This window comes from Grammomys surdaster, unplaced genomic scaffold, assembly GCF_004785775.1.
Source record: "Grammomys surdaster isolate TR1022 unplaced genomic scaffold, NIH_TR_1.0 338, whole genome shotgun sequence".
In the NCBI taxonomy this organism is placed as follows: Eukaryota; Metazoa; Chordata; class Mammalia; order Rodentia; family Muridae; genus Grammomys; species Grammomys surdaster.
In genome coordinates, this window is record NW_021604757.1 from 3,626,770 (window position 1) to 3,648,910 (window position 22,141).

The 22,141-nt window shown below is 41.1% G+C and overlaps 1 protein-coding gene and 1 non-coding gene across 2 annotated transcripts; both read right to left on the bottom strand.

The window, feature by feature from the left end:
* Nucleotides 1-1,919: 1,919 nt before the first annotated feature.
* Mtch2 (mitochondrial carrier 2) lies at nucleotides 1,920-21,520 on the bottom strand. The gene is made up of 13 exons (XM_028778580.1): nucleotides 21,290-21,520; nucleotides 19,189-19,273; nucleotides 18,940-19,046; nucleotides 16,629-16,655; nucleotides 16,382-16,444; nucleotides 14,395-14,452; nucleotides 14,233-14,284; nucleotides 12,940-12,999; nucleotides 10,113-10,206; nucleotides 8,753-8,800; nucleotides 7,839-7,906; nucleotides 5,058-5,133; nucleotides 1,920-3,326 (listed from the first exon to the last, which is right to left on the bottom strand). Exons 1-13 carry the CDS (start codon nucleotides 21,374-21,376, stop codon nucleotides 3,240-3,242), a joined length of 912 nt encoding a protein of 303 aa, XP_028634413.1. The 5' UTR covers nucleotides 21,377-21,520; the 3' UTR covers nucleotides 1,920-3,239.
* Nucleotides 14,703-14,805, bottom strand: LOC114630415. The gene has a single exon (XR_003712822.1). It is a non-coding gene; the product is annotated as a U6 spliceosomal RNA (small nuclear RNA).
* Nucleotides 21,521-22,141: the final 621 nt, after the last annotated feature.

Consider the following 22,141-nt stretch of genomic DNA (forward strand, 5'->3'; position numbering starts at 1 on the left):
TATTGTGTGTGTGAAGCACATGCCATATGTGGTGCCAGAGATTGAACTCATGCTTGGCATCAGATGTCTTTACCTGATGAGCCATCTTAATTCCTCTATTAGATCTTTCATGATCTTACCATTTGTGTATCTCTCAGTGGATGGCAAACACCATGGAAGACAAGAATATTTATCACAGGCCTTCTGTCCTCTGCTGCCCAGAGCCCTGAACTCTCCTATTTACTGACTTCTAAAACCCAAGTGTTGATTCCTCAGGGGAGGGATGGGCTGAATTCCAGGGGAAAGTGAGAACACTCTTTGTTTTTAGCCAAAAGACATTCTCATCAGTCCAGCCACCAGGAAGGCAGGGTCCCAGACTGGATAAAGAATGTGCAATTCTAGTTCTTGTCCTTACCTAACCTTTGGGACTTCCTGGTACTCTGGAAGCAGATGCAGTACCTGACATTTTCCATGGAAGCCTGGCATTTCTAGAAAGTTCTTTTGGCTGCCTTTCTGAGGTAGAGGTTGATGCCACAAAATTTCAATCAGAGAGCTGGAGGCTGTCAGTTTGTATCCTCACAACCCTGTTCACACACAACTGCTTTGTCCTCTTTGTCTTGCTGTCCTCTGCCCCTATTTTGCTGTAACTATCAGAATCTATTTGAAGATGTTCTTCAGGGTTATGGCGAGTTTGTTCCAGGTCAGTCAGTGTCTGTCTGTCTGTCTCTCTCTCCTGGGCCCTTAAGAGTTCTCTCTCAAAACTCTCATGTAGGCACAACTGATGGAAGGGTAACGTTCTCATCTCCTCTAGAAAAATATAGCCTTTAAAAAAGAAATGGGCCAGGTGTGCTGGTGAACATCTTTAATTCCATCGTTCTAGAGGCAGAGGGAAATGTCTTAAGTTTGAGGCCAGAGGCTCTGGAACTGGAGTTTAGAGACAGTTTTGAGCCATCCAGTCTGAGCGCTGGCCCCCTGCAACTGTGAGTCCTAACTGCTGATGTTGCTCCAGCCCACTCCAGCTAGTTTTTCTAGAAAGTCCAATAGAGAGCTGAGCACTGTGTCAAAGATTTATAATCCCAGAAAATGGGAGGCCAAGGGCAGCATGGCTACACAGGAAGACTCTGTCTCAGCTAAACCAAGCTAGGTCATTTGAGAGCTTCTCACAACAGAACATTCTGGACCAGTAAAACAGCCCTCCCAGGCTGAGGCAGTGCTAGAGACCAGGAACTCAACAGCAGTTCTCATCTTAGCCTTCTTGGTGTTGGCATCTCAGGCATGAGGCATCACGACTGTTTGAAACAGGGTCTATATAACCCAGGCTGACCTCAAGCTTGTGATCCTCTATGTGTCAACCTCCTAAATTGTCAGGATTATAGATAGAAACATAACTGATTTTTGAGACAGGTTCTCACTAGGGAACCTTGGTTGGCACAGCTCACTATCTGCCTGTCTCTGCCTTCCAAGTGCTGGGATTAAAAGGCATGTGTATCACATTCAGCTGATATTTGTTTTTTTGATATAGCATCTTTATGTAGTCTACATTAGCTTCCCACTTGCTATGTAATGGATGATCTGTGAAGTCCTGACCTCCTTGCCTGTATCTCCCTGGTTTTGGGTTAGTACCACTGTTCCCATTCTTCTGATCTGCAGATAGAACCCAGTTACTAGCTTCTGTTAGGTAAGTGCTCCTGAACTAAGTCACACCTTAGCTCTACAAATGAGACTTTTATTTTCACTGAAATCCTAGACCATGGTGAATCCAGCAGGCAAAAATACACAGGCAAAACCAAAGTCCTGCTGCCCTCTGGTGGTGGACTGGTTCTGACAGCCAGCTATGTTCTCAGAACCCAGGAGTGTGTATGTGTACAGAAGCAGCAGGATAGACATGGTGCATTTTCCTAGATCACCTTTACTTGACTTTTTCTGGGAGAAAAAAGTAGGTAATGCAAAAACACATTTTATATTAAAACAGATGCAGATAATATTGAATAGGATATAAAATTTACATTGCTTTTAAGACAAAGTACTTTTGACATCAAAGACATTTCAAGCTAAGCTACTCATGAGCTTCTGGTTGCATCCCTAACCCTGAGTGGGAGGAGACCCTGCATGCTCACACTACCTAACACCATGGACTCTGCTGCATTGATAGAAGTCTAAAAGTAGCAAAGTCAGTGCTTACTCATTTGGCAAAGTACCAGTGAATCTACACCTTAGGGCTTTCTCATCTTATGAGCATTTTAACCTGCCATTAAAAGGCCTGAGTGAATAGGAGCTCAATGTTTGAGTTGAAAATTTTCCTTCTAAAGTGATTTTTTTCCTCCATGAGTGTTTTTAATATGCCTGAGGGTCTGACATGCGAGCTGGACAATATCCTAGGAACCATATGGACTTCAGTCCCAGTCACCAGATAAGGAGTTACAAATATACTTTTCAAGGGTGTCATCAGAAATGAAAGCCAAACTACTCACCTTCTGCAGTAACAAAAAGGAAGCAAACGCTTAGAAGCAGAAGCTTATAGGCAATGGGAACCGCAGTGAAGACAGACCTTAGAGGCTGGTGGGCACTAAGCACTTAGGAGCTACTGTTGTGCTACAGTTTGCTTCTCGTGCTACAAGAAGCTAAAAGAGCTTCTTTGGAGTGAAAGGCCATCGTACTTGCTTCCCAAACCTTGCTTAAGGCTTTGTAACTGACTTTTTTCTTTGTTGGTGGTGATGACTTTCTCTTCTATAGTAACAGAAGGCAGAAATCTCTGCAGTAGCTCGGCAGCACTGAGAGGTAAGATGGGCCGACTGCTTGCAAGCATGGTGGGAGGTAGACTAGGTGCTGCTGACTTTCTAGTATCTATCTGCTCAGGTAATTCATAGACTCCCACATGGTATGCATTCTTAATTTTATTAACTCTTATAGAATTAGTTCCTTCTTATTGGGATTCTATTCTTCATTTGACAAAGTCCTAACCTGAGACTCAAATCTACATAACAACCTGCTTTGTTCCTTAAGTAAAATATGTCTGTTTTCTGTTTAAAACAAGAATTTAGAGAAATAAAGGTCCCATTTCAAATAACTAATGGGGAACACCAGTGGTAAATGATGTTGTGCTAGGACAAAGAACAAAAAAGCCAGACACCAATCACCTCCATTTTCCCAAGATTAAGTGATTATTAAAAAAGCGTGCCACACTGTATAGAAATCAACATTCTCTCCCATAATTCTGTGCATTGGGATTATAGAAATGTCACTGTCCCTGCCCCACATCTTCAAATTAACATTCTCAGGTCATAACAGTAAGTCTTCCCACATGGAACCTTCCGGAAAAACAAGCTGTTTCCTCGGCTCATATTTCCCTGGAAAAGAGAAGAAACAGAAGTAAAGTCTAGCATGAAGATGAATATGGCCGATCTAAACCAGCACTTAGAACTGGACACATTTCTAGGGGATGTGACTGAAATGAGTACGGTAAGACTGGAACCACCAGGGGCTGGAGAGATGGCTCAGCGGTTAAGAGCACTGACTGCTCTTCCAGAGGTCTTGAGTTCAAATCCCAGCAACCACATGGTGGCTCACAACCATCCGTAGTGAGATTCGATGCCCTCTTCTGGTGTGTCTGAAGACAGCTACAGTGTACTCATAAATAAAGTAAATAAATCTTAAAAAAAAAAAAAAAAAAAAAAAAAGACTGGAACCACCAGTAAAGCTGGGTCACAGAACTTTCATTAAGTACTTCTCACACCAGCTTCTTTATATATGAAACACTGTTGTTTGAATAACATATGAATAACACAGATCTTCAAAGGCTAGTTTGAGAATGTCATGGAAAATGTTTAGCATTTTATCTGCTATATCACAGATTTTCTAAGCACGTACAGGATCAATGTTTGTTTCCCAGATAAGGTTTTTCTGGCACCTTAATCCATTTTCTAAGGTCTTTCCTCCTACAACAGGGCATTACTTAGAAATGGGAACCACAGTGGAAGACTGTCCTATAAGAAGTTCAAATCTGGTCTGGAGAAGAGCTGGGGGTATAGCTTAGTGGTGAAGTGTTTCCCACACATGTGCAAGACCCTGGGTTCAATGACCAATACCACAAAAGGAAACTGAAAAAGAGTGATGGAAAGGCAGCAATGTGGCAGAGCTCTTGCCTTTTATTTGGAAGGCTCTGGGTTTGATCCCTAGCACTCCAGGAAACAAAAACAAAACAAAACAAAACAAAATAATAAAAACATCAAACTAAATTAAAACAAGAAAGGGTTGTAAAATTCAGAAGGAAACCCACAACATCAATGGTACTGAACTCATTCAAAGATTCTAGCTTGGATTCAGCTAGCATGAACGAACAGTGAGCAAAAGTAACCATAGTAACAACTGGACCTTTTGCTTCAGAGTCTAATCTGGGAGAGCCTGAGTTCTGTGAACAAAGCCTTTCTCATCTGTATCCTGGGCTCTATGAAGTAATGCAACAAAGAGCTTCTTTATATTTTTTCTCTGCAATCCTTTAAAAGTGCTTGCCACTCAAACCCATCTGTAAACTGATGGCCATTTTACCTGATCCCATGCTAAAGTTAGTGGACAGCCTATCCATTATCTTAGTGCCTACTAAAACTTTGTTTAAATTGATCAAAAGTATTTGGTCAATGATGTAACTCCTAGCAGTAACCATAAACTAACAGTTTTGACACTCATCCACTAACAAAATAGGAAGCAAGCAGCCAGTTCTGTAGGTATCACTTTGACAAACTTTTGTCAAGTAAATAATGTCTTATTTTCATTCTTCACATTAACTTGAGGTTCGCAGGAGTCGCAGACAGACAAGTCTGCTGGGCTGAGTTCAGTGCAGAGCATATATATGCTCAGCCTGTGTGAGGTCCTGGGTTCAATCCCCAGCACCAAAATAGGAGTGAGTCTGGAAAAGGGTTTGAAATCAGGCTATTGCTTAAATAACTAGGAAAATTATCTGGATTCTATTTGTAACTTCATCCTATCATTCAAATGGCTTGTGGTTAACATGTGGGGATTTGTACTTCTCTACTCCAGCTGATAAATTAAGAGAACAAAAACAAAATGAGAGATAAAAATACCGCTTTTTGTAGCATGGACCAGCAATCTATCCAAGAAGTATATATTGGGGAATAAGGAGGAGATCCACCAGCAAGCCTGAAATTGAAAACATTATTTACATCATCAACAGTTTTTTGGCAAAATTCCAGCATAGGTTCCCTATGCTGAGATAGTTTTAATGAGACAAATTACACCAGAAGAAAGATCAACTATCCTATAGTTGGGTTTTAAGTCAGCAAACAGAAACTTCATTAATTTTGTTATCTGACAATTCCATACACATGTAGTATGTATTCTATTACTCTGTCCCTCACACTTCTTATTTCCTTCCCATCTCTATCAACAAACTCTCATCCCTACTGTATTCTTTGTCAGAATCATGACTTGATTTTATTTTCTGATACATTTAGCTTTTTCATTAGTGGATAAATGAACAACATGACTAACCATCTGGGAAAAGAAATTTATGAATGAATTTTCTTCATAAAGACTCTATATATGATAACAGATATAAAGACTACTGACACTCTCTTACCTGAATACAATCCATAACCAATTCTTTTTTAACTCATTTTTTTTTTTAAATTATGTGTATGGTTGTTTTGCCTGCATGAATGTCTGTGCACCCATACCTTCCTGGAGGTCAAAAGATCCCAGAGGCCCAAGGATCTTGAATTACAGGGTCTAACTGACCTTAGTTGGCCTCAAATTCAGATCCACTTGTGTCTGCCTCCTGAGTATTAAGATTAAAGATGCTTATTACCAGGATCAGCTATTTAACTTATTTTAAAGAATGTGCTAGGCTAAAACATGGAGACTACTCTAAAAATCAGAAAACAACAATGTCAGTCAAACTTGACTAAAAAATTCCACATAGCTATTTCTTGTAAAGCATATCTAAAAGACATATTACGTCAGATATTACAGTTTTAAAGGCTTTCTTTTTTAAGATTTTATGTAAGATTTTTAAAAGATTTATATGTAAGTATGTTTGTGTATATTTGTGTGGGGGTGCCCATAGAAACCAGGCCAGGGAGTTAGATCTCTTGGAGCTGGAGTTACAGGCAGTTGTGAGCCACATGACATGGGTGCTGAGAACTGAACTCAGGTCCTCTGGAAAAGCAGTATGTGCTCTACTTCACTGAGCCACCTCTCTAGCCCCATTTTTGTTTTTCTGACACAGGATATCATGTAGCACACATTTTGGCCTTAAACTTGCTTATACCCAAGTTAGCTTTCTTTGATCATCATACGGTCTTCCTGCCTCCACCTCTCAAGTACGAGGATTAAGGCACACACTACCATGGATAACTATAGAACAGACTTCTGAGTTAATTCAAGACGCGATATTTTTGCTGATGTGGTAGAGGCACTTGACATCTGGAAATTGGAAATCAATGGTGTTCTCGAACATATCCCAGTGCCCGACAGGTGGAGACAGGCAAATCCCTGGGGCTCACTGGCCAGCTAACCTAGATGAATCTAATCTAGTTCTAGGCCAACCAATGAAAGAACTTGTCTTAAAAAACAAAGTGAATGGCACCTGAGGAATTGACCTCTGGCCTCCACACATACACCCCCCCCAAAACACACACAATACAATGTGTATCCACACAGACATTATGTGTGCACATGTGCGTGCGTCCACATACTTTATAAACTTTACGTATAGTTTCTATACTCCAAAAAGATATGAAGTAGCTACTTAAAAACAATCTGATGACTGGAGAGATGGCTTAGTGGTGTGCTTTTCCAGGGGACCTGAGTTCATTTCCTAGCACCTATTTCCGACGGCTTACAATCACCTGTACCTCCAGCTGTAGGGAATCTGACACCCTTCTGGTTTTCTTGGGTACCTACACTCATTTGCACAGATCCCCATAGACAGGCATGCATACACATAATTAATAATTGTAGTGGTTTGAAAGAAAATGGTCCCCATAGGCTCATAGAGAGTGGCACTATTAGGAGGGGTGGCCTTGTTGGAGAAGTGAGTTCCTAGGGGCAGGCTCTGAGGTCTCCCTAAGATCAAGATAGGCCTAATGGCTCAGTCTTTCCTGCTGCCTTAATATCCAAATGTTGAACTCTTAGCCCCTTCTCCAGCACCATGTCCGCCTGCACTCGGTCAAGCTTCCTTCCATGATAATGGACTAAACCTCTGAAATTGTAAGCAAGCCCTAATTAAATGTTTTTTTTTTTTTTTTTTTTTTAATAAGAATTGTTGTGGTTATACCATCTCTACAGAGCCACAGAAACCCTACGACTGTAATAAAATCTTAGAGGCTAAAGAGACAGCTCATCAATTAAAAACACTTGCTACTCTTGCATAAGACCCAGCTTTGATTCCTAGCACCCACATGATGGCTTACAACCATCTATAACTCCAGTTTTATGGGGAGCAGTTTACCAAGAAAGAAGTGCAAAGAAGGGAAGGAGAACTGGGGCTGCAAATAACTGGTGGAGTACATATGTCTATCACACATGAAGACTTGGTTTCAGTTCTCAGAGAATGAAAAAAAAAAAAAAAAAAAGGCTCAGTGGGTAAAGCACTTGCCATGAAAGCCCTTCAGAGTTTGGATTCCCTGTACCTGCTCAACAGTTAAGATTGAATACAGCCCTGCCCTCATATTCTGCACTTAGTAGGCAAAAGGATCCCCATGGCAAGCTGTGTAACTAGACCAGTTGAATTGGTGACACACTCTGCCTTTGTAAATACAAGGGAAAACCACTGTGAAAGACACCCAGCACATTATGCAAACGTGTATAAACACTAGACAACCCCCGCCCCCCAAAGTACTTACCCACAGTTGTTGACAGCCATAAGATTAGATACAAGCACAAAGGGATATGTCAACATACTAGCAAAGAACTGCAAAACAGCAAGACAGCTGAGTTACCAAATCATTCTCAGTTTACCTCGTCTCCCTCGGAGGCCCAGTGCTAGAATGCTCTAATATTCTGACAGCAGTTCTTGCATCCTCAGCAACCTCAGAATGCTTTTACATAGTTTGAGCTAGAGGTGCCTCTTTTGCCCCAATATACTTCTATATCTAACATTTATCAAAATTCCAGAAGATTCTTCTTATCCTAGGATTGGGGTATCATTCAAATAAAAGTGAATTACTTATTGAAGAGAAAAAGTCTTAAACTAATACAAATAAAGTGCTTCAAGGTACCCTGAAGAAAATATGAGCATCCTCTCAAAGATAACGGGAAGTACCTCAGAAGCCCACTTTTAGCCAATGTGATGAGGGCTACACAGGAGGCTGACACAGTATTTAAGGCAGATGGGATGGCTTAGAGTTACAATGAAAGTACTTGTTGCCACGCTGGTGGCCTGAGTTGAACCCTCAGAACCCACATAGTGGATGAAGAGCTGACTCCCCAAAGTCCTCTCACCTCCACATGCATGCCTTGGTCCCACAACACAAAATAAATGTGTGAGTACAAAGGGTGCAGTTCTCTAAGTGCGATGTCAGAGATGTAACATGCCGCTGTCTCTGCACCATGAAAGCTGAGTAACACAAAAGGACTTGGGGTAAATGCCGCTGTGAGTTAGCGACTGTAGTATTACTGCTGACAAAGAGTAATGCATTTGGTAGACATTTCCAGGGAGACATCTAGCAGCTTTAAAACAGTGATTCAACAACTCGGATTTGTAAGAAAAGCAAAAAACAAAAAGAAACAACTGTTCCTAGAAAATTAAGAAACTCACTCCTGTGACAGCTTGGGAATAACTTTTCATTTCATTCATGGTAGAAACCTAAAACAGAAAAAGAGCCTCTATCAGAATGAATCATACACAAATCAGATAATAAGTTAAAACTCACAAGCACACCAATAGATTATATTTCTAAATTATCAGCCTGATAGGATGAAAATGAAGTTTAAGAATAAAAACAAATCTGAGTTTGAGGCTAGCCTGGTCTACAGAGTGAATTCCAGGACAGCCAGGGCTACATAGAGAAACCATGTCTCGAAAAACAAAAAACAAAACAAAAAAGAATAAAAACAAAATCCTGGGGGGTGGGGGTTGGGGGGAGGAGAGGAATAGGGTAAGGGGATAACATCTGAAATGTAAATAAAATATTCAATAAAAAAAAAAAAAAACAAGCCCAAAATGCCTATGATGAATATAAAAAAATGGCCGTCAAGGTTGGGCGTGGTGGTGCAGGCTTTATGCTTTATACCCAGCACTTGAGAGACAGATGCAGGTTCAGGTCAGCCAGGCTGCATAGTTCAGACCCCACCTCAACAAAAAACTGCCAATCGAGATGACTGACATACTGAAACCCTATCAAAAGATTTCCAAATGGACTGTCCTCATCAATCAATACTGACAAATTCTTATCACACTATGATGGATTAGAAAGAAATGTACTCGTGTCAATATTTGAAAAACAAAAAATTGTGTTGGGTTAACAAGTTCTACACCATAGAAAAAAGCCTGTGGGAAGTCTTGCTTACACTATATCCAAGAGATAATCCAGACCCTCAAAACCTTTCAGGCTGAGATTTCTAGGAGCCCCTTCAATATCCCAGAAGATGTGGAAAACCTCCAAATATACCAAACAGCTATTCTCGGTTTTGTGTGCTCTAAAGTTATTATTAGAAAAAGAAATTTGTGAATCTCTGACAATATTAGGGATAGATCCATGAGCACACTCAGTCAGACTTGAAGTAATTTCTAGGTGTATCCCTCTATAGGAAATAGCATGGCCATGCCTTCAGCCTTTAAAAACTCAAATAATAGGAGCTGGAGAGATGGCTCAGTGGTTAAGAGTACTGACTGCTCTTCCAGAGGTCTTGAGTTCAATTCTCAGCAACCACATGGTGGCTCACAACCATCTGTAATGAGATCTGATGCCTTCTTCTGGTGTGTCTGAAGACAGCTACAGTATACTCATATACATAAAATAAATAAATCTTAAAAAAAAAACCCTCAAGTAATAGTTTTTACTGTACTATGTTCTGTCTGGCATATAACAAACTACCATCTTTCTAACAGCTAAAATGGCTGCTGGTGAATACAAAGAAAGCCTTCACCAGCATATCTTACCAAAGTCATAACCTACCCCACTGTCCAGTGCATAGGTATTGATGAGATAAGCCAGTGAGTTACATAGCCACAAAGAAATGATGTCACCAAGGAGGCGAGGAATTAGACCCCTACATGAAGACACAGTAAGCAAAAAATTATGATCAATGAAACAGTCTACTCAGCATGAACACTTCTTGTAATCTAAATGGTAATGACTTTTATTCTCACTTTAAAAATACAGGTCAGCTATAACCCTCTGACCTACAGTCAACATCTCACTTTACTATTAATAACCATAATAGGGAAGGTCAAAGATTTGCAAGGTGCTTTGCAGAAGAGATTTAACATGGTTTTACTATTTATTTACTATTTATTTTATACTCAAATTTGGCAAGGCAAAAGAAGAGGAAAAAAAGTCAAGTGAGAATGATCCAAACACAGAGATAGCAAGAGAGTGTTTCCATAGGTTAGAGATGTAGCTCAGTTGATAAGAGTGCTTGAAGCCGGCTGGAGAGATGGCTCAGTGGTTAAGAGCACAGACTGCTCTTCCATAGGATCTGGGTTCAATTCCCAGCACCCATATGGCAGCTCACAACTGTCTGTAACTCCAGTTCCTGGGGACTTGACACCCTCACACAGATATACATTCAGGCAAAGCACCAATGCACATGAAATAAAAATTAAAAAGGGGGGGGGGCAGGGGTTGGAGATTTAGGCCCTGGGTTCGGTCCTCAGCTCTGGAAAAAAAGACAAATAACAAAAAGTGTTTGAAGCATGAGGCCCTAAACTTGAGTCCCCAGTACTATACAAACTGGCTGTAGTGGCCCACATCTGTAAGTCCAGCACTCAGTAGATAGAGGCAGGAGGAGCAGGAGGGAGTTCAAGGTAATCCCTTGCTATGCAGCCAGTTCAAGTCTCAGAACATATGAAACTATGTCTTAAAAAACCAAAAACAAACAAAAACATTGATACTCATTTGCTGCATGTCAATGCTTGTAAATAACAGAGCTGGTATTTAAACTCCACACTTCAGTCTGCAAGGCAATGTTCCCACTGTTCCATATTGTCCAATGAAGTCACCCAGACCCAGAAACACAAGTTTGTCTCATGTAGCCAAGGTTGACCTCAAACTTGCTATGCATCCAAGGATAACTTGAACTCCTTAACCTCTCCCTTACCTTTGCCTCTTGAGTGCTAGGATTATAAGTATTGTCCAGAACTCTCACTTTTATATCTGATAGGGACTGAACACAAAGCTTCTTATATGCTAAGCAAGTACAGTACAAAGTCAACTATATTGCAGGCTCATCAATATTTTCTTTAAAATGAGACTAGGAGCTGGAGAGATGGCTCAGTGGTTCAGAGCACTTACTATTCTTGCTAAAGATCCTAGTTTAATTCCCAGCACCTACACAGTAGTTCACAATGGCCTGTAACTCCAGTTTCAAAAGATCTGATTCTCTTTTGACCTCTGTGGGCATTGCATGCACATGGCACACACACATACACTTGGAAACACATAAACACACACACACACAAATAATAAAATTTAAAATTAGACTAGTGATAAGCTATCTTTTCTATTTGTCAGAATATTTATGATAATCAAAGAAATAAACTTAGGGGCTGAGAGATGGCTCATCCAGAGGACCTAGGTTCGATCCTAGCCTCATAGAGGCTCACAACCATGTGTGACTCAAGTTCCAGGGGCTCTGACACCATGTTCTGGCCTCCAGACATGGTGGCCTCTGCACATACATGCAAGCAAAACACTCAAACACATAAAATAACAATTAAAAAAAAGAAAAGAAAAAGAAATCTGGAGCTAATAGTACAGCTCAGTGGTGGAGCATATGCAAAGACCTGTGTTTGATTTCTAGTATCAATCAATCAATCAATCAATCAATCAAAAAAGGACCATTTTATTGCCCATAGTAAATTTCTATTAGTCAAGTACAATAGTTTAAGCTCTTCCAAAGTCAAGCCTTGCAAATACTTATCCTACTAATATAATAAAAATATATTCATAACTTTTCCATTTTTTAAAAAGTTATTTTCTCATTTTACTAACTTTATTGTAAAAGAACTTATTATAAAGGAATAAACCTCAAATATTTACTAAGAAAGCAAAGAAATTAGACATGGTACTGAATGACTTAATCCCAGCACTTAAGAGGCAGAATCTCTGTGAGCTTGAAACACTATCTTAAAAACAAAATAAAAGAAACAAAAAAGCAAGGCCTGCTTCAACGGCTCAGCAGATTAAGGCATTTGTCACCATGCCTGTCAACCCAAATTCAACTTCTGGAACCCATACATGGATTCTCCCCCTGACTTCTACACATGCACACAGAGGTAGAGGTACAGAAGGAACAAGAGTTCAAAAGTCATCCTCATCCAGTTTGAGGTCAGTCAAATTGTGAGCTATGAAAGACATTACTTTAAAAAAAAAAAAAAATCTTATTTCAAACATATAAAACAACTAGAAAAAAATGGAGGTATAGGATCTTTACAATGAGAAATTTAAGCCAGTAGATGTCTGTAAACTGCTTAACATAATAAAGTAAACCCTAAGAGAACATTTTCCCCACAAATTAAATAAATGTCCATTGCCTTATTTTCAAGAAAGCCTTTCTACTAACACAAAAATCATTTAAAGGCAAACCCAACATTTACTCACGCAAAAAATCCTACAATGCCTTCTTCCCAGTTCGAGGCCGGCCTGGTCTACAGAGTGAGTTCCAGGACAGACAGAACTACACAGAGAAACCCTGTCTCGAAAAACCAAAAAACAAAACAAAACAAAACAAAAACAAACAAACAAACAAAAACATTTAAAGGCAAACCCAACATTTACTCACGCAAAAAATCCTACAATGCCTTCCTCCCGGTAGATGGTTACTATGGAGTCACATAGTCCGCTAGGCAACGATAAAAGGTAAAGGACATTAAGATCACTTGAGCTATGAGAAGTTTCAATAACTACCTCCCCACCCACCACAAACAGGGTTTCATATAGCCCAAGCCGGCCAAAATTAAGTAGAGGCTGACCTTGAACTCCCCCTGCCTTCAAAAGTGGCTGGAGATCATAGGTACCTCACAACACCTGGTTAATAATCACTTTTCATAAGATCAATTTTATAACTCCCTTTCCTCACAATTTTCTAGCAGTGGTTGAGTCTTGTAAAGTAGTTAAATGCCATTAGAAAAATGAAGCTATTAGGGCTGGAGAGATGGATGGCTTAGTGGTTAAGACCACTCACTGGCTTCTCTTCCAGAGGACCTGAGTTCAATTCCCAGGATTCACATGGCAGCTCACAACCCTCTGTAACTCAGGTCTCAGGGGATCTCATGTTCTCTTCTGACCTCTATATGCATCAGACATGCATGAGGTGCAGACATACAAGCAAGCAAAACATCCATACACATTTAAAAAAAGGTGAAACAGTTAACTGCGAAGGAGTAACCAGGAGGTGGTGGCACATGCCTCGAATCTCAGCACTTGGGAGGCAGAGGCAGCCAGATCTCTGTAAATTTGAGACTAGCCTGGTCTACCAAGTAAATTTCAGGACAGCTAGGGCTACACAGAGAAACCCTGTCTTGAAATACCAACAAATAAATAAATAAATAAATAGATAAATAGATAAATAAATAAATAAGAGAGACAGAGACACTGACTGACTATGCAGGATGTGGTTATGTGGTTCAGAGGGCATTTGGCTTCAATGGCCCTACCTTGTGTTCTGTGGTCCTTGGATAGGTTCCTAACTTAGCCTAGGCCTATTTTCTCATATTTTAGTGCTTTTGGTACAGGTCAAATGACACAACAGTATGAATTTGTTCTGTAAATGCTGAAGAACCTTAAAAATATAAAGTAGTAATGCTTTCTTTTTGCTTTAACACATTTTCTTGAGTAATTAAATACGGAACAGGCTGGAAAGATGCTTAGTGCTTAAGAGCACTTGCTGGTCTTAAAGAACCCTGGTTCAGTTCCCAGAACCTCTAAATGGGAACTCACAACCGTTCCTAACTCCAGGTCTAGGGTATCTGACACCTCTTCTGGCCTTCACGGATACTGAATGCATGTGGTGCACATACAGACAAGCAGGGACACACACATAATAAATTAAGAAAAACAAATCCCAAACACTTACCAGTACTTAGACTCTCTGCCGATAAACTGTACCATGGACCTCAGAGTGATCACTGTAGAACAGAGACAAATTCTTTTTAATTAAGTTATCTATATGTCCAAGAAAGATCAAACTATAGAATAAAGAAGTGAGATTATTTTATACCATCAACTGCAAACATACCGTGGAAGGGATGTGTAATGAGGGTAGCAGCAGAACGAGCAATCATCTCTCGAGTTGTCTAGAAACAATCAAAGCACACTTCTGAAATCTAAGTAAATGCCATTCCTATTTTTTTTTATTTTTTATTGGATATTTTATTTACATTTCAGATATTATCCCCTTACCCCATTTCTCTCCCCCCCCGCCCAGGAATCCCCTATCCCATCTCCCCTCCTCCTGCTGCTATGAAGATGTGCCCCTACCCACCTCCCCACTCCCACCTCCCCACCCTCGAATTCCCCAACACTGAGCGTCCAGCCTTCATGGGAAAAAATATAGAACGCTTCACAAATTTGTGTATCATCCTTGCACAGGGGCCATGCTAATCTCTGTATCGTTCCAATTTTAGTATATGTGCTGCCGAAGCCAGCCTGCCATTCCTATTTCTATATACATAGTACAGGGCGAAGGACTAGGCACCGAAGCTTTCCTATTTTGGAGTCAAGACGCTAGCTCCAATGGAATTAACGTCATATTTGCCATTTCATTACACCTCTCATGAATTTCAACCTGTTTTCCCCAATTCTATACACAAGAAAAAAATATCAGAAAGCAAACACGTACACACACACACCGAAAAAACAGAGGTTACCAGTTTGAAGAAACTTACCAGAGCTTGAATCATTTCATTCATTCGGCAGTAGTAGGAATTGAACCCAGGGCCTCACCCATGCTAGATAAGTACTCTACTTAACAAGATATATTCCTTAGCTCCCTTTCTACTTTCTTCATGCAGTCTGTCTCATTGTTTAGGACAGCTCTGAGCTTACCCTGTAGCTCAAGCAGGCCTCAAAGTTCTGCTCCTTTGGCTTCAACCTCCCAAAGTAACTGGGATTACAGGCCTGAGGCATCAGGACTAGATGAGGCATGAATTTGGATTATTTACTTTCTTTTACAATGATAGGTTTCAAAGAAGCTGGTATCTACACTAGAGACATGTTAGGCTTTAGATATATGCCAACATCTTAGGGACACCAACTCTGCAAGTGTGGCTGGCGTCTCAGAGCTTCTATTGTAAGTTATTTTTTTAGTTTAGAAATCTGAATTTTATTAAGTCTGGGAAATGCTCTAAGCTAAGCTACGTCTCCAGCCTTAGAGTAGTTCTAAAGTCAAACATGGGGAAGACAAACAAGTGACAGGCACATTTCAGCTGTAGAGTAGCACCACAAAAGCATCTCTGGACAAATCAGAGCCAACATACAAAATTTCTGTGTGCTGGGTATGGTGCACACATACCCACTTTAATCCTAGCACTCGGGAAAACAGAAGCAAGTGGATCTCTGAGATTGAGGCCAACCTTATCTATGGACAGAGTCCCAGGCCGGCCAGGGCTACATAATGAGACCCTGTTTCAATAAAATAACAAAAAGATAAAAATAAAAAAATTAACTTGCTACATATTTTCAACATCCTAAGAGACTGTCAAAGCAGGGCATGATGGCATATTCTTGCAATTCCAGACTGGGGAGAGGAAAGCTGAGGAAGGAGGATCCTTGCGTTCAGGGCCAGCTTGGACTACAAGACTTGTGTCAAAGCCTGGCAGTGGTGGCGCTTGCCTTTAATCCCAGCACTTGGGAGGCAGAGGCAGGCGTATTTCTGAGTTCAAGGCCAGCCTGGTCTACAGAGCGAGTTCCAGGACAGCCAGGGCTACACAGAGAAACCCTGTCTCGAAAAACCAAAAACCAAAAAGAAAAAAAAAAAAAAAAAAAAAAAAAAAAAAAGACTTGTGTCAAAATAAGTAATAATAACAAAAAAGTAAAAACTGCCTCAGCCTTAACAACAGAGTGAGTAGTGCTTATTCCCAACAGCAGGCCATGCTGTTCTTTTGGGTTAGTAGACAGGAAACCCAATTTAAACTGAAGATCTTTTTCTTTTCATTTGGGGATTGACCTGGAAGCACAGGATGCATGATCCTGGTTCAATCACATGGGATAAATTCATCTCTTACCTCTTTGATAACTCGGTCAAAGGAGGATGAGCCTTCTTTTTGTACATTTATAGATCCTATCTCCTGGAAATCAAAAGCAAAGACAGAAATCTTGATGGTTTTAAATAGAAGTCTTCAAACTCATGGTCACCCCATAAGATACCACATCACTGAGATGAAAAGGAAAAGCCTTGGCTTTTCCCATAGGGAGGGTCAAACAGTAGGAATTTCCCAGAGACAGGGATTCACATAGAAAGCTTCAACATACCTCGGGTTTCTCGGATTCCTGGTAATACTACAGAAGACACAGAAATGAAGGATAATTAGAACTATTAATGTGTCCTGTTACAGAAGGTATTGTCAGAAAATGAGAAGCACTGATTTTCTTCTGAAAAACCCTTAATTTTTACTCCACACTAATGAACTGGACATAAATATCTCTAAGGCAAAGTTGAAGATCTAGTTACTTAGCCCAGGGTGACTGCCTCAGCCATCCAAGTCTTGGCATCCCATAGATGGGCACTACCATGCCTGGTTTGTTTTTTGAGATAGAGCTTCATGTAATCCAGGCTAACTTTAATCTCTTTTTGTTTGTTTGTTTGTTTGTTTTTTGAGACAGAGTTTCTCTATGTAGCCCTGTCTGTCCGTCCTGGAACTCACTCTGTAGACCAGGCTGGCCTCGAACTCAGAAATCCACCTGCCTCTGCCTCTCAAGTGCTGGGATTAAAGGCGTGCACCACCACTGCCCAGCTAGAGACCCTCTTTTAATCCCATCCCCCAAGCCCAAGAAGTCTCCTCAGCCCCTAGGCTTGTATAACACAGACACCTGCAGTCAATGTTGCTGACCATCCTAGGGCCTCCCAGCTGACTGTGGCTTAGGGATTATAGTAGCCAACAATACTTTATTTGCTGTTGGCAGGATATGAGAATGCACAAGACTCATGGGACATGCCTGTAACATGGGCAGAAGGCTCACTAAGCCAAGGGTATGTTTTTTTTCCATCAGACTGGGAGGAACATGTCCCTTTGAAGACATCTTACAACCCACTGCTTCCCTTCTGTCCATAGCTGTGCAGGCTTCTTTGCACATCTGGGTCTACAGGTGTCTCCCAGGCCAACTGCTACCTACAAGTGTGTGTCCAGGGGACCTCAGATAGCTCAGCATCTTCAAACTAGGTTCTTGTCAGGAGGACCTGGAATATCAGTAGCTGCCTTCTGAATACAATATAACACCCAGCCCTTGAAAGGCTACAGGGCACAAAGTGATGAAATGCTAACCATGGTTCTGGTGAAAGCAGGCCTATCCAGGAAGATCTTTAGGATGCTGAAATCTGATAAAAATTACAACAGTGGTCAAACAGAACTCGGGAATTCCTCACTTCAGCTGGGTCATTAAAGTTTATAAAATCTGTGGAAGTGTTTCTAACCCATAAAGTACCTTTCACAAAGTGGACAAGCAACAGCTTCCACAAGTCCATCAACTTCAGGTACTCTAAGAAAGGTGCCCAACGCCCTTCTGCAAACCAGTATCTGTGCTCAGGTGGGTACATGCATGCATTATATATAGACCAGGCTGTCTAGGTACTGCAGTACTGCAGCATTTCACCACTTTGAGTGCTTGGAAGCAAACCTAAGTCAAATGGGACTATCATCTGGCAGAAGCTACAGGAGGCCCTGGCCAGCCTGCACAATATGCCTGAGACCACTATTCTTGCCATGACTACTCTCCATGCCACCAACCTCTACCAGCTGGCACCAGGATCAGAGATCCAGCATATGGCAAGGTGTATATAATCGGAGGAACCTTGAGAGGGATATGGGCTCAGACCATACTCCGTTGTAGCATGAAGCCCTAGGACTGATGCTTCCAAAACCATTTTACTACCTGCATTGATCAGTTTTATTTTATTTTTTTCAACTTTAAACTTGACTAGGCCTTGAACTCCTGATCTCTCTTCCTCCACCCTCAAAATGCTAGGATTCCAAGCATATACCATTATGCATAGCAACAGCTCTTGTTTCTTTTCAATACTTAGAGAAAATGTGTCACTAGGCTAATATTAGAAATCTAAAAAAAAACTCCAGAAAAAAGTATGTTTTAATTAGCTTTCTTCCTCTGCAATAAATCGATAAACAAAAAATTAAAAAAAAGTTTAAAAAATAACAAACTATATAGGCGAATGGATCTAATTTCTCCTTAGAATCTGTTTTAAAGGAAGAAGAAGGCCATATATATCAAGGTCAATTACTTCAACCTGCATGAATTTCTTGTTTCTTGGGGAAAAGTAAGTATTTCATGAAAAAGTTTTCAAGAGAGGCATGTGGGCATGAACTTGTAATTTCTGCACTCAGAAGGTAAATCAAATTCAAGGCCATCCCAGCCTGCTAAGCAAGAGTGAGGCTAGTCTATGCTTCACAGAGAAATCTTGTTTTCCATCATTCAGTTAATCAATAAAGAGAAAATATCTTTTAAGAGAAAGAGGTTATAAGTTCATCTTTGAAACTTCTCTTTATAGTGGAATAAACTGTGCATAAAAGGTAGCCAAAATATATGAGAACATTAATTGATTTCCTCTTACCTGTAAAACTTTACCATGGACCACAGTTCCAAGGACTCCTGAACACAGTCTTGGAGTTAAGCCTGTGAACAACCCACGCTTCCCATCGATGGTTGCAATGTGCTGAGCTAAGAACACAAGTCAGAGATTTAGATTCTAGTCCAAAACCAAGGTTACAAAATATTTCAAGGCAGCATGCCTTCTATGTATTTTCTTTTAGTAACTCCAGCCTTCAATGTCAACCATTCCAGATAAATCAAAGGCACCTACCATAACAAAAGAGGCCAGGAAGCTGACATACTTGTCGCCCAAAAATATTTCGTCCTATTGTTGGAGGAAGAGGCTCATATCCCACCTTTAAAAACAAAGGAATGCATCAACACTAAGCAATACCCAGGAATACTTTGGGTACAGGGTCTTGAAAAAAGAAAATAAGGCTCAAATTTGTTTATGTCTGATGCTGAAATGGACCCTATGTCCATCCTTATGCTCAAGGCCAGCAAGCTACCTCCTTAGCCCCATAATTTTTACAAATAAAAATGCAGTTTAGGTTTTTTAAGTCACTGATGAAGTAACATCCTTATCAGTCTTTTGTTCTGTTGGATAGATTAAGACTGGGTTCAATAAACTCCAATTTGCCCTTTGAGTTGAGTCTATAGAGTAAACCATGTAACTAAGATTATTAAACTGAAAACAGAACAAGGAAACCATTCTGTCAGGAAAGCCTAGTTTACTGATAAGGCTGACAAATATTTTTCACAATATTTTTCATATTTGAACAAAATAAAATATTCACTGAGTCAGTATCAATGCCTACTTATATGGCTAGCTAGACAACAAAGGCAAACACATACAGCTGGGTCATTCACTTACAAAAATAATTACAAGTTAGATCCACGTTAAATGTACAGACTCATTAGCAATATACAGAAAGTCATAAAAATTAATGATTGCCATTTTATTTGTACAATATATTTAGGGATTACAGTGCCAAAGGGATACTTAAGATAAAAAAAATACAGGGCAGTTTGGGCTCTCTATTGTTGCAATTCCTCTATCTGTGCTAAAACTCCCCCTCTGAGCTCACTGAAAGTGCTACCATGCAACTTTTAAAACAGTATTTGGGAATTTCATCAACCTCCTGAGATACTTGGCAACACACAAGATATTGTGAAATCAGAATTTAGGATATTGAATTGTTGAGGCAAGAGCACTGAATGTCACTAAAAACACTGTCCTTTGAGAACTACTGAGTAGTGGGTTCCTACGTGTACTGCAAAATGCTGTCGATTCTGTTTTAGACATAGATTTCACTCTTTGCGCTTCAAGACTTACACTAAAATCTGAACTTATATTAGTCAACTTAGCTTGTAACAATTTGTATGAATAACAATTCAAAAATGAAGTCCATTCCAGAGTCTTGCTTTTTTTTTTCTCTCCAGAATGGTAAACATTAAGGACAGGGATTCTAAAGCCTGCTTCCTTCCAGGACACAATGCATGAGTTATGTCAACCCTCAATAAATGCTTAAAAAATGGTCTGTTCATCACAGAGAAAGTTAGAAAAGCAATTGAAAATACCTTCATCAGCTAAAAGTAGGCCTCCTTACCCATGAATATAAATGACCACTTTAGAAATATTTTATAGCAGATTGGAAAGATTGGAAAGCGAGGCAAGAGGGACATCCGGGGGTTTGATGTTACATTTAAACTCGCTAAAGTGTTTAAACAGAACTGATTTCCAGCTCTGACCAACGTGATTTTCATTGTCATGAACCACATGGGCTACTGTGAAAGAGCTCAATGGATTCTTAGGAAATCTGACTTCATTATCACTTCTCAATGAGCTCCTTGTGTATATCTGGGTATCTGGTGTTAAAATCTCTGAATGAGAATAGAAGTAGAAACAGCAAAACAGAAAAACCGAATAAAAACAGTAAGATGTTGGTTTTCCTAGAATTTTAAATTTGTCCTTAGATGAGTTATTTCTCGTCTCGAGTTTGTGATATTTCTCCGAGGAGGAGTGGACGAGGTGAGGTGAATGCCAATTTCAGAGGGGCGGCAAGAAAAGGGTTGGGAGGCCCTCGGTGGCAACCGGCCAGGATCAGGAAGAAAAAACAAAGTTGAGAAGAGTCACCGGCCAGGGAAGGCCAGGGTGGCAGTTGGCTGCGGAAAAGGAGCGGGCCTGTCCGGGGCGAGTCTCGGGATATTTCCGAGAGGGGCCGCGAGGCCGTGGAAGTTGTTCCTGACGGGAGAGAAGGGCAGCATCTCGAGAGGGTGAAGGCCTGGGACGCAGAGCCGACCCACAGGCGCAGAGGGCGGTGGCGACCTAACAGGACGCCGGCGGGGAAGGAAAAGGCGACGACTCATACCTGGATGAGCACTTTCACGTACATGAGCGGCTGGGACAGGATGGTGAGACCGGAGCCCAGGAGCACCTGACTGGCCGCGTCCGCCATGATGGCACCCGCGGACGGACGGACAGACGGAGTCACCAAGCGACACAGCCGGTTCCAGATCACGTGTCGGGGGCGCCCGCTTCACTGGCCCGCCCGCGGCGCGCCGCCCACCTAGGCCCCGCCCACTGGCCCGCCCAAAGAAACGGCAGGCGCTCGCGAGGGGGCGCCTGGGGCGGGGCTTATGGGCGGGACGCGCATGCGTCTGGGTGTGGGCTCCTCGCGCCACTAGGACAAGCGATTTCTCTTGCGCCTGCGCAAGCCGGAAGTATCCGGAAGGAGTAGGGAGGAGGGAATGGTAATGGTGTGGTGGTGGTGGGGTGACCCTGACGGCAAAGGCAAGGTCAGAGAACTAACAACTGGAAGAACTGAGTTATACTTCTATCCTCTTTTCAGGCTTTGACGACATAAAGTTTAATGGGTGTTTTCCGTTAGAGTTATCCTGTCTAATGACCAACAGATCCTGTCTGGCTTAACAATGAATTCTGCAGGTTCCTCCTTTTGCGTTTACCACTAGCTCAGTGGTAGAGTACTTACCAACATCTTTGGTTTCATTCCTCAATACTGGAAATACAAAGCAACAGCAACAAAATGTGCCCCCTCAGGGTCAGATGTGGTGGCACAGGCCCTTAATCCAGCATGGGAGGCAGGGGCATGTGGATATGTGAATTCAAGGCTAATCTGGTTTACAAACTGGATACCCGGTAAGCCAGGGTTACATGGTGACATACTGTCAAAAAAAATTTTTTTTTACGTCTTCTCTGACTA

Excerpts from the sequence above, each read along its gene's own strand:
- Mtch2 (XM_028778580.1), bottom strand. The coding sequence starts at position 21,376 with ATGGCGGACGCGGCCAGTCAGGTGCTCCTGGGCTCCGGTCTCACCATC. Across the intron at positions 16,445-16,628 it reads AGGAATCCGAGAAACCCGAG|GAGATAGGATCTATAAATGT; the intron begins GTATGTTGAAGC and ends TTTGATTTCCAG. Across the intron at positions 5,134-7,838 it reads ATGGCTGTCAACAACTGTGG|GCTTGCTGGTGGATCTCCTC; the intron begins GTAAGTACTTTG and ends TTTCAATTTCAG.